The sequence below is a fragment of the Osmerus mordax genome, chromosome 23, assembly GCF_038355195.1.
Source record: "Osmerus mordax isolate fOsmMor3 chromosome 23, fOsmMor3.pri, whole genome shotgun sequence".
NCBI classification, from domain to species: domain Eukaryota; kingdom Metazoa; phylum Chordata; class Actinopteri; order Osmeriformes; family Osmeridae; genus Osmerus; species Osmerus mordax.
This window is the reverse complement of record NC_090072.1, coordinates 7,196,135-7,209,428: the sequence shown is the minus strand read 5'-3', so window position 1 is coordinate 7,209,428 and position 13,294 is coordinate 7,196,135. Positions and strand designations below refer to the sequence as shown.

The following is a 13,294-nucleotide window of genomic DNA, read 5'->3' as shown; positions in this document are numbered from 1 at the left end:
GGTGAATCTGTTCATTAAGTTTAAAGGGAATATACAGCCTTCTCAAACTGACCAGGAAACAGATACGCACGGCTGTTCTGTTCTCTAACGACGTTACATATAACATGGCGTGACATAATAAGATCACGTGATGATTAGATACTCCTCGGGACTTGTCGGTCCAAATTACACCCAGGATCTTTCTCTAATGTGCCTCCTTGCTGTGTGATATCCTGTGTCTCCTCCCTAACCTCCTGCACGTCTCCCAACAGAGAGGACGACGGAGGTTGTGGATTGCACTGCAGTGTCATGGCAGCCCAGGGAAGCACCGTACGGCGGGAGCAGTGCACTGCTCCCAACGACAGGAAAATCAATTTCACAGAGCAATACACCAGTGATCATAAGAATCAGGCTTTTTTTTTTTTGGGGGGGGGGCGACAACAAGCTTGACCTTTGAAGCATTCATGAATGTTGCTTTTCCCTACGAGGTGAAGTGTCGTGTTTTGGTGCATTCGTAAACTACGGCTGCTGGAGGATGGCAAAAAGGAGCAAAATGGACATCCTAGTAGGTCCTCTTAGCAATCATACTGTTCATACACACAGTACTGACATAACTGTGTTGAGACACGTTGGCTTGAAAAGACCACCCAAACTGTGGACAGCCAATGATCACTAAAACTTCTCAAAAATCATATTTTTCATTCCCGCGGGAAGTCTTGCCCTGCTGTGAATACTGCCCTTCGTATGATTGTATGAATTTGTATATGATTCCATGTGTTTATTTGAACAAAAATCTCTTACTGGAATTTCGATTTCCAGCGCCGGCTAACGTGCCGTTGCCGTCTGTGTTGTTCTGCCTCCCTCCGAACCCTTGGAAAGCGCTGGTCGTGTTGGTGGAGTTGCTGTCTGGTTGTTGACCACATAGCAGCGTGTTGATGCTGCCAAACATGTCTTCACTGAAATTCAGCTCGTACGCAGCCTTCAGGACATCCGAGTTCTGCAGTGCGGCTATCTGTAAAGACAAGCGGGTCGGAAGGGTCACAAACAACAGAACGTTTATTCCTTCAAGACTATCGATCAGTTGAGGATTACACAAAAGGAGGAGGAAAATCCAGTTTGATTCGAAAGTAAGCAAATCATTAGGAGTCAAAAGATCAAGCCAGCACAATTTCTCCATCCACGTTTGGAGAAACAACTACCTCTCCGATCACTGGTATTGCATCCATGGATGTTTTGGACAGCAAGTTAAATGTCTCTCTTGGATCCAGAGCCAAGGTTTGTGGTATCTGAAAGGTTAGAATAGGAAAGAAATATTGGTATACCATTCAGAAGACATGTGTTAGATTTGACAGTTCTTTGCATCCAGGTAGGTATAAACAGGTAGCTTTGGTCCATTTGTCCATTAGAACTTTTAAGATGCATTTAAAATATTATGGTTGGATGTTTTCAAATCTTCAGGCGCTTTTGGACCCAAGTTTGTCTCCACTTTGGAAGCATCACCTTTCTGTGCATTGCAACTGAAAGTCTCATTGGCACAAACCATGCGGGCAGAAATGACATGACATGCATGTGAGCCTATCACATGGCGTGTATGACTCATCGAGGTGGGTGGTCATTATTCATTATTCAGTCCAAGAAGGTTGTGAAAAGCCTTGAACTATTGATCGTGTTTGTAACGATTGCCTCTGCGTGATTACATTTGGCCTGTTGAATATGTGACCTGTTGAACAATGTCAATCTCACATTACACTTATGCCATGATGACCTATATGAAAATGATAACAATGTGAAGCAATTTTCTCAATTCCTGGAATTATGAAGTTAAAGACCCTGCTGAAATTTATAACAAGAAGTCCGCTCGGAAAATGACAATGAAAATGTTTGGTTTTTCTAAAGCAAAACAATCCTGTATTATATTGTTTGACTGACAATTTGTGTTTCTTTTTCAGGGGAAATGATACAGTGCATAAAATGCATGTACTGGGAAGACATCACAATAGCTTTAGGCTGCAACTCATGCCCTTTAAAACCCTATCATTTTCATGTGTCAAGAGTATGCTAACATGAGTCCCTGTTGACCTTCACCGAGCCAAACAATGCAGTTTGAAATCCATGCAGAAAAAGTGAGGGGGAGAGGAGAGAGTGAGACAAAGAGAAAGAGATAAAGAAGAGAGAGAGGGAGGGGGAGAAAGAGAGAAGAGATCGAGAGGACGTTCATGGGAAATACAGATCAAACCCAAGATTCTTTGCAGTATTCTTTAAAAAAAGGCACAAACATTATAAATTCAACTGGCTGTCACATGAATTGCAGCTTACCCTGGCAAATTCTGGCTCCCTTATTGAGTTCTGAGTACATTAATTTGGCCTCAATTTTATCCTCGCCAGCAATACAGAAGCTATAAGGCCAGTTGATTAGATATCTCTCTGGCAATTTGGAGCAAAACTGCTTGAAATCACATCCAAGTAGTCAATGGGCAGAGATAACTTGAGGCAATATAATATTTGTTTGATAGATAAAGAGACCTGTGGCACGGCCCTGTCCGACAGCCCATGTATGGAATGCAAAATGTTCTCAATTCTCCACTCTTTTGTGGAACACAAAACGGAAATTGCATTGTTGACAGTGTGGCTGGTGAGGGGATATTGCTGCACTGCATACAGTATGTTGGGTCAAAAGCAATGGAATGGGAGTTTTGGAATGTTCCATTCCATCAAAGGAAATCCAGAAAACGAGGCCTAGGTTTTTGGCACCTAACAAGACTCAACACATGAATGTCAGGTATTATCACAGCATTACAGGTTTTACGGTCATCTTTTTGCTCACAATGTGTTTTCTTACCACAGTATTGTCAACCTCCATTGGGTCTACGGATAAGCTCGTATAAGAGTTTATTGCAAAAAAAACCTTCCCACGTGACCTTCAGTTAAATCCCAGAATATAAATTTGACAGCAAAATGTAGTCAAATTTGAAAATGCAATTATCCACTACGCCGTGCACACATTAAATTAGCCAAGGCGTATGAGTGTTGTGACTGAAAACCTTTAAGCAAGCAATGTGCCCTGGGGTAAACACTCCAACAATGTGCATTGCACTGGGTCAGCGAGGGTTTGTGAAACATTTACTATACTACATGTAATGCCTGCTGAAGGGAAAAGTCAGATGTGTTTAAAAAAAAAAATTATTCAATCATTTTCATTTGAAGTAGGCCCTTTTACTGGAAGCTCGAGAGCAGCATGTATGCAGCGAGATCCTCAGGTGATCTGAACACCACACGCTACATTCTGGACCTTGACCCCCCCTCTGCACTCTCGCTGTGATGGGTTATAGCCTACGTATAATAAAACCAACGCACGCTCACCTCTTACAGATGTCTGATTCACTCCACTTACACTCAACACAAAAGCGATAAACACCATCCATTCTCTCCCCCCTTTAGTCCTTCTCTTTATGTTTTTGTTATCGCCACTATTCCAGAATCTCATGGCTCAGATTGTGAAGGACTTCTTTTTCTCTCTTGCCTCCATTTTACTCCAGGGGCCAGTGAGACATTTTTTTTGTCTTCTTTTTTTTCTCGTCATATCTTGTCGAGGCTTTCTCTTCAATGAGTGAAGAGTCCTCTGGGCTTAAGTTGTTCAAATGGCTTTTTCCTCATCCTGTGAACTTCTGCCTTATCACTTATTCATTGAGTTTGCTGTCCCACACGTTTCCTCTCAAAGATAAACTCTGGAAGCAGAGTGCACTCTTTCATTCTAGCAATGGGGAGCAGGGGTCCGGAAGCATCCGGTAAATATCAATGCTAAGACACAAACAGATTCTCCTAGATGCACTTAGTCCCAATACAAGGCGTATATTTATATTTAAGTATATATCATATATATAATATACGTTTCTGTGTGTGTGTGTGTGTGTGTGTGAGAGTGTATGCACACACGCACAGTATATCAGGGATTTTGTTCTTTTAAAATGAATATCTAGACTCCCAAGCTGTTATACAAACGAGCCAACATTTGACAGTCCCCCCAGTCCATCTCTCGATGTCCAAAGCGCAATAAACGGAGCAGGTTGACAGCTTTGACCTTAGAATGCACTGGAATGCTGTGAGCGTGGAATAGCCCCAGGATTCAATCATTGGAATCTGGTCTTGTGCATTTGGTGAGAAATGGTCCACTCACCAGATACACAATTGATTTCTAGAAACCAATGCATCCTTTCGACAAGTCTAGGTAGACGTACAACTTTGAACAAAGAACTGATAGATAAATTACGGAACGACCCGAGAAAAGACACGACGAAGGGGGGACTCGGTACGAGGGGGATACGAGTTGACTCACAGCAGAGAAGACTTTCCTCGAGTCCAGGTTCTCCAGGAAAGCGCGCCTGGCTCCTGTCAGCTGCTGAGGGGTGAGAGAGCAGCTGATGTTCTGAAAGGCCTGCTTGTCAGCGGGGCCGGTGAAGAGCACATATCTGTCCAGACTGGTGCCGTCACACAGCGCAGTCTTCAGGTCGTCTGGGCCCGATGTGCCCATGCCCTGGTGAACAAAAGGTGTACAGTAGGGATGGAGGAAAAGGAGGGGGGGGGGGAACAGACAGAGAGAAAAAACATGTAAAAAAAAATAAAAAGTGTTTTACTTGACAGTTGTTGTGTTTCCCCTTTTTTTTGGAGGCTCGAGCTGTGCGGGTTCTTCTTCGGGGGTTGCGTGTCATGGAAAGTGAGCGGTGCAAGTCGGCAACAACATTTCTTCAGCATGTGAGGAGTTCTCATCGCACATTCAAATGGGAGATCGCTGATCTTGAAACACATTTACGTAGACGGACACATGCGCGCGCGCACACCCTTTGCTCGGCAGAGACAGGAGAGGGGGAGATCTCGTGATCATTGTGCATTCTATCTAAGCACCCTCGTCGATGAGAAGCAAACATAATTCCCTTCCTCCAACTCATCTGATATCTCTCAGAGCTTGACGGGGTGTCAATGGAGAATGTCTGAGACACACACAGACACACACACACACACACACACACACACTGAGCACACTTATCTCAGTGACAGCTGCACTCTGTCGAACCACAAATGTGGTCGCAAAACCATTTCTTTTTTTTAGGTGGATACTCCTTGCCTTCCTGCCTCAACTGATTGAAAATGGCGGGAAATCGTGCTCCAGTGATGCAGTTCGATGCAGTTGATGCAGAATTGCTCGATCAAACTACTCCCGTTTCTTGTGCTTCCAAAACACTTCTTGGGAGTATGAGTCGCAAACACATTCACATTAACAGTGGATGACCTTCACAGAATACACGTGTACTTGTGTTTGGCCCTGTTGCCCATGAGCTTCTCCCAGTTACCTTGAATCTCCAACAGGTGTGTCAGTCAAACCAAAAACTAAAGCCTGAAAGGTTAGCTCGGTACCTGACATACATTGTTCGTGCGGTACAGCATTCCGAGATCCAAACGACCACATGTCGTGATGTTATGAGCCCCTGTGGAACGGGCACATACCGGATTCATGCGGAGCTGTGAAGACATCAGCCCGTCTACGACGGACGAGGGCACGGATAAGTTCCCTCTCAGATACGCGGTGAACCTTTCGTCGTCCCTCAGAACGCTCCTCAGGGCGATGGGCTGACCTTCAACCGGAAAAGAGGTAGAGAAGAAGAAGAAGCAATAATATATTATTGCTTGATTGGAGAATGGATTTCAAGTTTTAATAAAAGTGCGGTTTGAACAGTCTTTCAAAGGGAAGGATGTCATGTGCTAACCAGATATCAAAGCCAGGATACTGAACGACTATCTTGGTAATTCTCATATCCGTACTTTCGTAAACATCATATCCACAATGGTTTGCTTTAACAGGGGTTTTCCCTCTTTTCATTTGGTGGAACACAATGCCTGCGTGAGGTGGGGTCTTTGGTCACGAAGCATTGATTTGAAAGAATGTTCTCCAGGCGAATGTTGCAATTAAAACGTTGATAAGAGCTAGGAGGACGTTTAATGCCTTTTTTGAGGGGGAGCTGGCACCTGATGGCTAAACATGCATCAGCTTGTTAAGCAGCCATTTTGTCCTGATTAGTTCCACTCATGATTAGGTCCCACTGATGATCCTGGTTTAAAAGACGAGCATCAAAATCAATCGACTGTTGAATGTTGTCCTCCCCTTTTGACAGAGCTCGAGGCTGAAAGATGCTCGCCCGTGGAAGACTGCACCGTTTTACCCTGCGATGCTACGCTACTCGAAGGCTAAAATGGAAAATACAATCTGCTTGCAGCACTTGAAGGAGTTAAGATTAGGCTACACGGAACTATATGGAACCTGATAGCAAACAAAAGGCAAGGACAGTATGCCACAGCCAAGCTACCTTTGGCGCATTGGAGAAAGTTGCCATCAATATTTGAATTTAATTAATTAATTAAACTATAATTAATGATCGATTCATTTAGCGCATTACTCAAACGATTACCACTTCCCAGAAGTACCTTTTATTACCTACTCTATTATCTCTGCACCATCAATGAGGGCGGACAAACGACAGGATGCGGGTCGAAACCAAAACACGCTCTGGCCTTCCTCTGAACTTTGTTTCTCTCTTGATTGGAGTCTTCACCTCCATCTTTTAATCATCGCAGCCCCAAAAAAAGAAAACCACACCACGATCACCTCTGCCATCACTATCCTTTGATATCCCTCTGCTTCTCCTTCTCCTTAATGACCTTTTCAGGCTTTCGCCTCAGACTGTGCGGACCATTAATTATGCGCCGGCTTAGATCTCTGATGGATTTAATCTTGTATATTACAAGCCCGTGACCCCAAAATGCAAATGACTCTCAAGCCATTTGTTGAGGGTTGGACAATGGCGGCGTTCCGATTGCCGTTTGCCTATTTGCAAATTAGGTGCCTTATGAATTTCTGAATATCATCAGACCAAATGAGCCTAATGCAGAGCGGCAACTTATAAAGACAAACGATCTGCCAGTCTGCGGGGCAAATTGCATCATAAATAACGGGCTGACTTTGTTTTTGAGGGATCTGGGAGGATAACAAATCCTCTGGGGTTGTCATCTACGTGAAGGGGCTACTTCCGTTGATAAAAGGCCACCGTCAAAGTGATTGTCAGCATTGTTGAGTACGTACAGTTTCAATTACCGCCGAACCATTACTCGGTAACGATAACAGCTTCATCATTCTCTGTTTGGCTGGGAGCGTGGTTGCTACGGTTGTTAATGGATTGCCAGAAGCCTATATCTTTGAGCAACATGACCGTGAACACACTCGCCAATTACTAATCTTCAGATATGATCTGTGCGTAGGATCAGAACACTTCATCGAGAGCATGATAACGGTACTCTACCATTGGCTGGATTCGACTTCTCCAAGATCAAAGCCCATTGGTCCAGATCCCCAGAGAGACGCTGAGCCTTGGTCAGGATGGATCGCTCGACCACAAGGGTCTGAAGCTCAATCAGAAGCCCTGCGATTCTGGTTGAACAAGACGGAGAAACAGGTCAGATGGGTTTTCTCATACATCACACACATGCACGGAAGGTTTCGAATCTGTGAGGATCAAAGGCTAAATCGGAACTGAGCCATTCAGAGTAAGTCGGAAAAGGTTAAATGGATGAGTCGCGGCATTTATGTTGACTTGTTTGACCTTGGGAGTGACAATCCTACACAGGATGAGCCCGTAAACACTTCAGATGAAGTGTTCTTGAAACGGGGGGGACGGGGCACACACAACCTACGGGGCACACGCAACCTACTCCTTAACCCCAACGACATGGATGTGCACCGTCACGAGTCACAAAGAAGCAGAGCTCCGAAGGACGTACATGGAGCCGTTGAAGTTGTTGACCTGACCCGGGGTCTCTCCCGCCGTCGGGTGGCTCACGCAGGGATTGTTGATGTTGCACATCATCCCTTGTAACCACGGCAACACGCCAGCGGAGGGCATGGCTTTGTTTGGGTAATGACCTAGGATAGGGTTTCGAGCGAGAGAGAGAGAGAGAGAGAGAGAGAGAGAGAGAGAGAGAGAGAGAGAGAGAGAGAGAGAGAGAGAGAGAGAGAGAGAGAGAGAGAGAGAGAGAGAGAGAAGTCATTAAAAAAAAACCTGCATCAATTCATGTTGGTGTCCAATTCACAGTTTTGGGGAGACCCTCTGTTGCTGTAATGGGTCTCCGTTGTCACACATCCCCATTCAATAGAGGAACACAGCTGGGCACCATTTGGTAGGTCATCTCGACTTTTCCAAAGTATCGACAGTACAGAAAGTTGACAAAGTAGGTGAAAAGTAACAGGGATCGCCTCGATGCTCGTGCAGCCACGGCAGCTGGGAGACTCGCACGAGCACCTCGTTAACTGGGACGCGCTTACGCTCTCGTGGATATTTCGCGGGGGAAACGACTTAGTCCCGATAGTTTGTGTGCACTTACACTGGCCTTTGTAGATGGGCTTGTTGGTGGAGCGAACGCCGACCAGGATGAAGAACAGGAACAGTGGCCATATCAGCTCGACCACCAGGCGGATCTGCACAGAAAACAAGAGGGGGGGGGTCAACTTGCGTTGTGTTGTCGCTTCCCTGCGTGTTGCTGTCATTTCGGTACTACAGCCTCATCTGTTGGTATAGATCGAAGCGATACAGGGTCCCCTCACTACTGATACCAAGCCCTAACAAAAGGTTGTGTCAAGCCACAATACCGTAACTGCTGGATTGAAATGGTACGCTAAAACATGCCTGTCTTTCTAAATATTACCCAGTAAATGAATAGTCCAAGTGAATCAACGAACAAATAAAAACACCATGAAATGAATCGCTAAATAATAAAGTGAGTAAGTCACAACACAGTTCTGAACCATGCGACTGACAAGAGCTTTCTTTAAAAACCGCAGTACGGCAACAACCACAAACGGCACCAGTTCTGAGCAAATGCTGTTCTCGGACCAGTGGGTCGGGCTCAGCTGAGCGAGGGAGGGAATGTGCACCCGAGCATGCGTTCCTGTCTGAATGTGTGCGCGCCTCAAAGTGTCTGTCGCAGTTGGGTTCGGCGGCTACACTGTAGCTCCGAGCGTTTGCTGGGGATGAGACTGCAAGTTCGCCTGTCTACTCAGTCTGAGTAGACTACTCAGACACTAAACAAGAGTGCCCGGCTGTTTCCTCTGCTTTAATGTGGCCACTTCACCACCAACCATTCTCTAAGCCATGCCAGGGCTTTTATGGTAAACGACCCCAGGGATCAGGAAGAAGAAAAAGAGAGAGAGAGAGAAACAAGGCACAAATGGAGGACATGATGGCTAATGTGTGGGTGCGTGGTTAGAGAGTTCATTTTGACGTAATTTCCCCTTTCGGAGGACTGGCAGTTTTGTTACCTCGAAGCGAAGTTGTCTCTTGTGTTTTTCACTTCATTGTCCATGCCTTCAACCTATGTTTGAATGCTTTGTGCCACTATTCTTATCCCTGCGCTGGAGCGCCTCAATAATGCTATAAAAGGGTGATCTGACGCATTACATATCTACATGGTTCCAGAACATGTTGTGCGGGAGATGTTTTTGCAATGCTACACAGCGTCTCAACTCTTCACCTCACTCTGTTATTGAGGCTTTCACGCATCCTAGGGGCATGCTCCCTCCGGCATTCTCTCTCTCTCTCTCTCTCTCTCTCTCTCTCTCTCTCTCTCTCTCTCTCTCTCGCTCTCTCTCGCTCTCTCTCTCTCTCGCGCTCTCGCTCTCTCGCTCCCCCTCATCATCTTCTCCAGCGTGTGTCCATCCCTCACCCGACTCAGTGGAGCGACCCGCTTAGCAGCAACCTGGAATGAGGTTCTCACACAAGCCGGGTGCTGGGAGCGGTGGTGACGCTGGGTCAAAGGTCAGGTGCATTGGTAAGGAAGTAAAAATACGTGCCACAGTCGGCGGCGGGCGACTTTCAACCAGACTTTCAACCCCCCCCCCCCGCCCCAAGTCCTTCTTGTGTCAGAGGCTATATGACTCCAAATGAGAGCTGTGTGAAATTCATGTCATTTCAATTATCATATATTCCAGAGAAAAGACATGGAAAAAGTAGAGCGGGAGATGAAGAGAGGGAAGGGGGGAGGGGGAGAGAGAGAGAGAGAAGTGGGGAGAGAAAGAGAGAGGGCTTTCTGAATACAAGGCTCTCTAGGCATTTGCCATTGGACACTAGTCTTTTGTGACTAGATAATCTCTCCCTATGAAATTATGTGAAATACTGAACCATAAAATCGGTTTCATGCCTGCGTTATAAAATCCTAAAATGCTTGGTGAGACATTCATATAATTGGTCATTAACCTCCGCCAGCCTTCCAGACGTCCTACTGTCCTTTGTTAACTGTCGTCAGACTTGCCAATACCCATTCCCCATGTTTTTAGCGACACAGACTGAATGCCTGTGCGCCATTTCTATGTTTGTTGTCTCTGTTGTAATCAATTTAAAAAATCCCAGAGCAAAGGTCACTCCAGTATCACAGAAACTGTGGTTGTGACATCACATCTCTGTCATGCAGCGGTCAACTAAATGAACGTGAGCATGTAGTCTGGCCAAAACAGGACGAACAAAGCACCAGACTATTTGAATCTGTCCTCATCTGTTTTTCCCCCAACTTTGAAACTTTGAACACAGATATTTGACACCGGGTGTTACCTATAACTAGATTAACAATATTGTAGTTGCATGAGAAGCGTAGTAACACTTAGGGGGTGAAGCTTGGTAGGGGAAGGGGATGTTTGGCTTTCCAGAAGGTAAGTGGATGTTAACTTTTAACTGCCCCTTTAAAGCATCCACTTCTCCTGTACACCACTCACCCATACTGTGCCTTCTTATAATTGTATAATAGCCTATCCCGCCAAACCTTAATACCATTTAATCACACAGCAATTTGTATTGTATGTGCCTCCAACGTTTTGATTATTGGCATGTATAGTTACATGGTAGTTACTGTAACCTATATGTAAAGCGTCACCACATCTTGTGGTTCACCAGTACACCACATTGTTAAGTCTATGTTTAGAGCTATAAATGGCCCGATACACAGCCTTTCTCTGGTCCTCTCTGATCCAAACATGACAAGAAACAACTACATCAAACATATAAAAGCTCAAATAGCAACCAGGCTTTTTTTCCTGACAGGAAGATCAGACATGGCTGTGGGGCTGCCAGCCTATGACGGGGTAGTGACGTTATGGTGGGTTATACCCAGTGTGCATCATTAGCTGGTACATTAGACTCATGCGTGAGGGAGAAGGGTGTGTGTGTAATGAGAGAGAGTTAGGGAGCTAATGACTAGGGTCGAGGGAATCGGCAGGGGCAAAGACATAATGGTCACTGAACCTTGCAGCTACTGTCCAAGGCAGTCACCTTAGACAATGAGTCACAATGGTGTGTACGTGTGTGTATGTGTGTGTGTGTGTGAGAGAGTGTGTGTGTGTTGCACTCTGGAAACAACTATTTAACACTCTGACATTCTGGTGCCCCCAACTGGTGATTTGACCCCAGCTTGGAACCATTATTAACATGAGATGTTTTCAGGCAAAGTTGGACCTCAAATAAATACATTCAGATACCAGGCCAAGGCCATTTACCCGGCATATTTAATAATAATACTTGTATAATCAATATGACAAATTAACTACACTAAATGCATCAGGAGACATTATATTTTTAGCTTGTCTCCAAAAAACTGCTAGATTATATCAAGTGAATGTCGTTATCATATAACAGGTTTCATAAGTGGCCTTGAACCCACTATGAGCAAGGACGCAATCATGAAAACACGTGACCGTTTTTGATGAGATGCTGTCTTTTTACAACACTGTAAATGGCCCATAACTGCCAGGTTATGGGACAACGAGAGCTGTTTTGACCACATGACACCCAGGGCAGCCTGTGTCATAATGTGGTGAACGTTTACAAGCTCTACTGGTTGACAGGTGGCTAGACAGTGAGAAAAGCCTTTGACCTAAAACCCTGACTCTATACATAAGCAACATGCTGGCTTTTGTCACAACGGAATATACAGTATAAGCTTGTGGCATAACAGGCAGGAGAGATACTGTACGTCTTTTGCCAGGAGGGAATTAATGCAGCTCACATTGCCAAGAGACAACCATCAAAGCAAATCCATGACCATTCTTCCTTCTCAAGACAAACACGTCTGTTGCACCGACAATAAAAGCTGTGGTGACGTGACAACACCCTTGTTTTACCCCTCTATTGGGAGGGGAGGGAGGGCAGACGTACCTTTTGTCTCTTCCGGAGAATGAAGTTCTTCCAGAGTAGCAGGCCCAGCTGTGTCAGGAGACCCATTATGCCTTATCCTCGGCAATATCCTGCCAACGCGTCGCTATGGCAACCGGGCCTCGCTTAATAAACCCTGGAGGGAATAAAAGCAGGAGTTGGGGTTTTTTATTACAGAGAGCCATGCATCACGGGGGAGCGTCACTAATCACTCACTTCCCCAGGCCACTGGTCTGGTGGCGAGGCACCTGTTCTGTGAATTATTGTCACCACTCGCCGATGATGTATTGGGTTTTGTAGTGCATGCGTATCCATTACATCCCTCTTGAAATAGGCTCTTTCTAGCATTTACATTTACATTTAGTCATTTAGCAGACGCTCTTATCCAGAGCGACTTACAGTAAGTACAGGGACATTCCCCCGAGGCAAGTAGGGTGAAGTGCCTTGCCCAAGGACACAACGTCAGTTGGAATGACCGGGAATCGAACTGGCAACCTTCGGATTACTAGTCCGACTCCATCACCGCTCAGCCACCTGACTCATTTAATGAAGCCTTCGCAGAGCAATGACACACACACACACATAGTCCTGCATTGCTTGAACACTGTAACATCAAGGTCAAGGAGACTGTATGGCTTCAATGTGAATCTTCTTTAAGAATGGCTGTAATTGGTTAATTGATGAGGGTTCAAAAAAGGTTCAAAAGTAACATGCATTAACTTTATGACTGTAAATGTTATTATCTGTCCTATTGTAAATAAGTGGCACCTTGTACTGTACTTCAATCATTTTTCATATTTCTCATTACAATTAACATCCTGACCATTAAAGCATAAGTAACAAAAAAACGATTTTGGGTAAGTCATTGGTGACCATGCCATGGATGGCCATTGTTTATTTAGTTGATTAGATATTACACACCAAACAACACTCTACAGATTTTACAGGTCCTGGCACTCTGGTTAAACAGATAATAAACACAGATTGATCTGCTGTGGCATTTTACACTTGCGCTGTGACCTTTATTAAAAACTCAATAATTGATCAACAGAGCCTCATTAGATTATGGTCCCATCATC

General features: G+C 45.0%; 1 protein-coding gene across 1 annotated transcript in view; it reads right to left on the bottom strand.

Annotated features, from left to right (window-relative positions):
- The window catches only part of LOC136967759 (phospholipid-transporting ATPase ABCA1-like), a 113,229-nt gene extending 100,945 nt beyond the window's left edge, over positions 1 to 12,284 (bottom strand). Inside the window, 8 exon segments of the mRNA XM_067261682.1 lie at positions 781 to 991; positions 1,179 to 1,265; positions 4,313 to 4,510; positions 5,473 to 5,606; positions 7,326 to 7,453; positions 7,804 to 7,945; positions 8,404 to 8,497; positions 12,219 to 12,284. Of these exon segments, the coding sequence (XP_067117783.1) occupies positions 781 to 991; positions 1,179 to 1,265; positions 4,313 to 4,510; positions 5,473 to 5,606; positions 7,326 to 7,453; positions 7,804 to 7,945; positions 8,404 to 8,497; positions 12,219 to 12,284 (1,060 nt within the window).
- Positions 12,285 to 13,294: the final 1,010 nt, after the last annotated feature.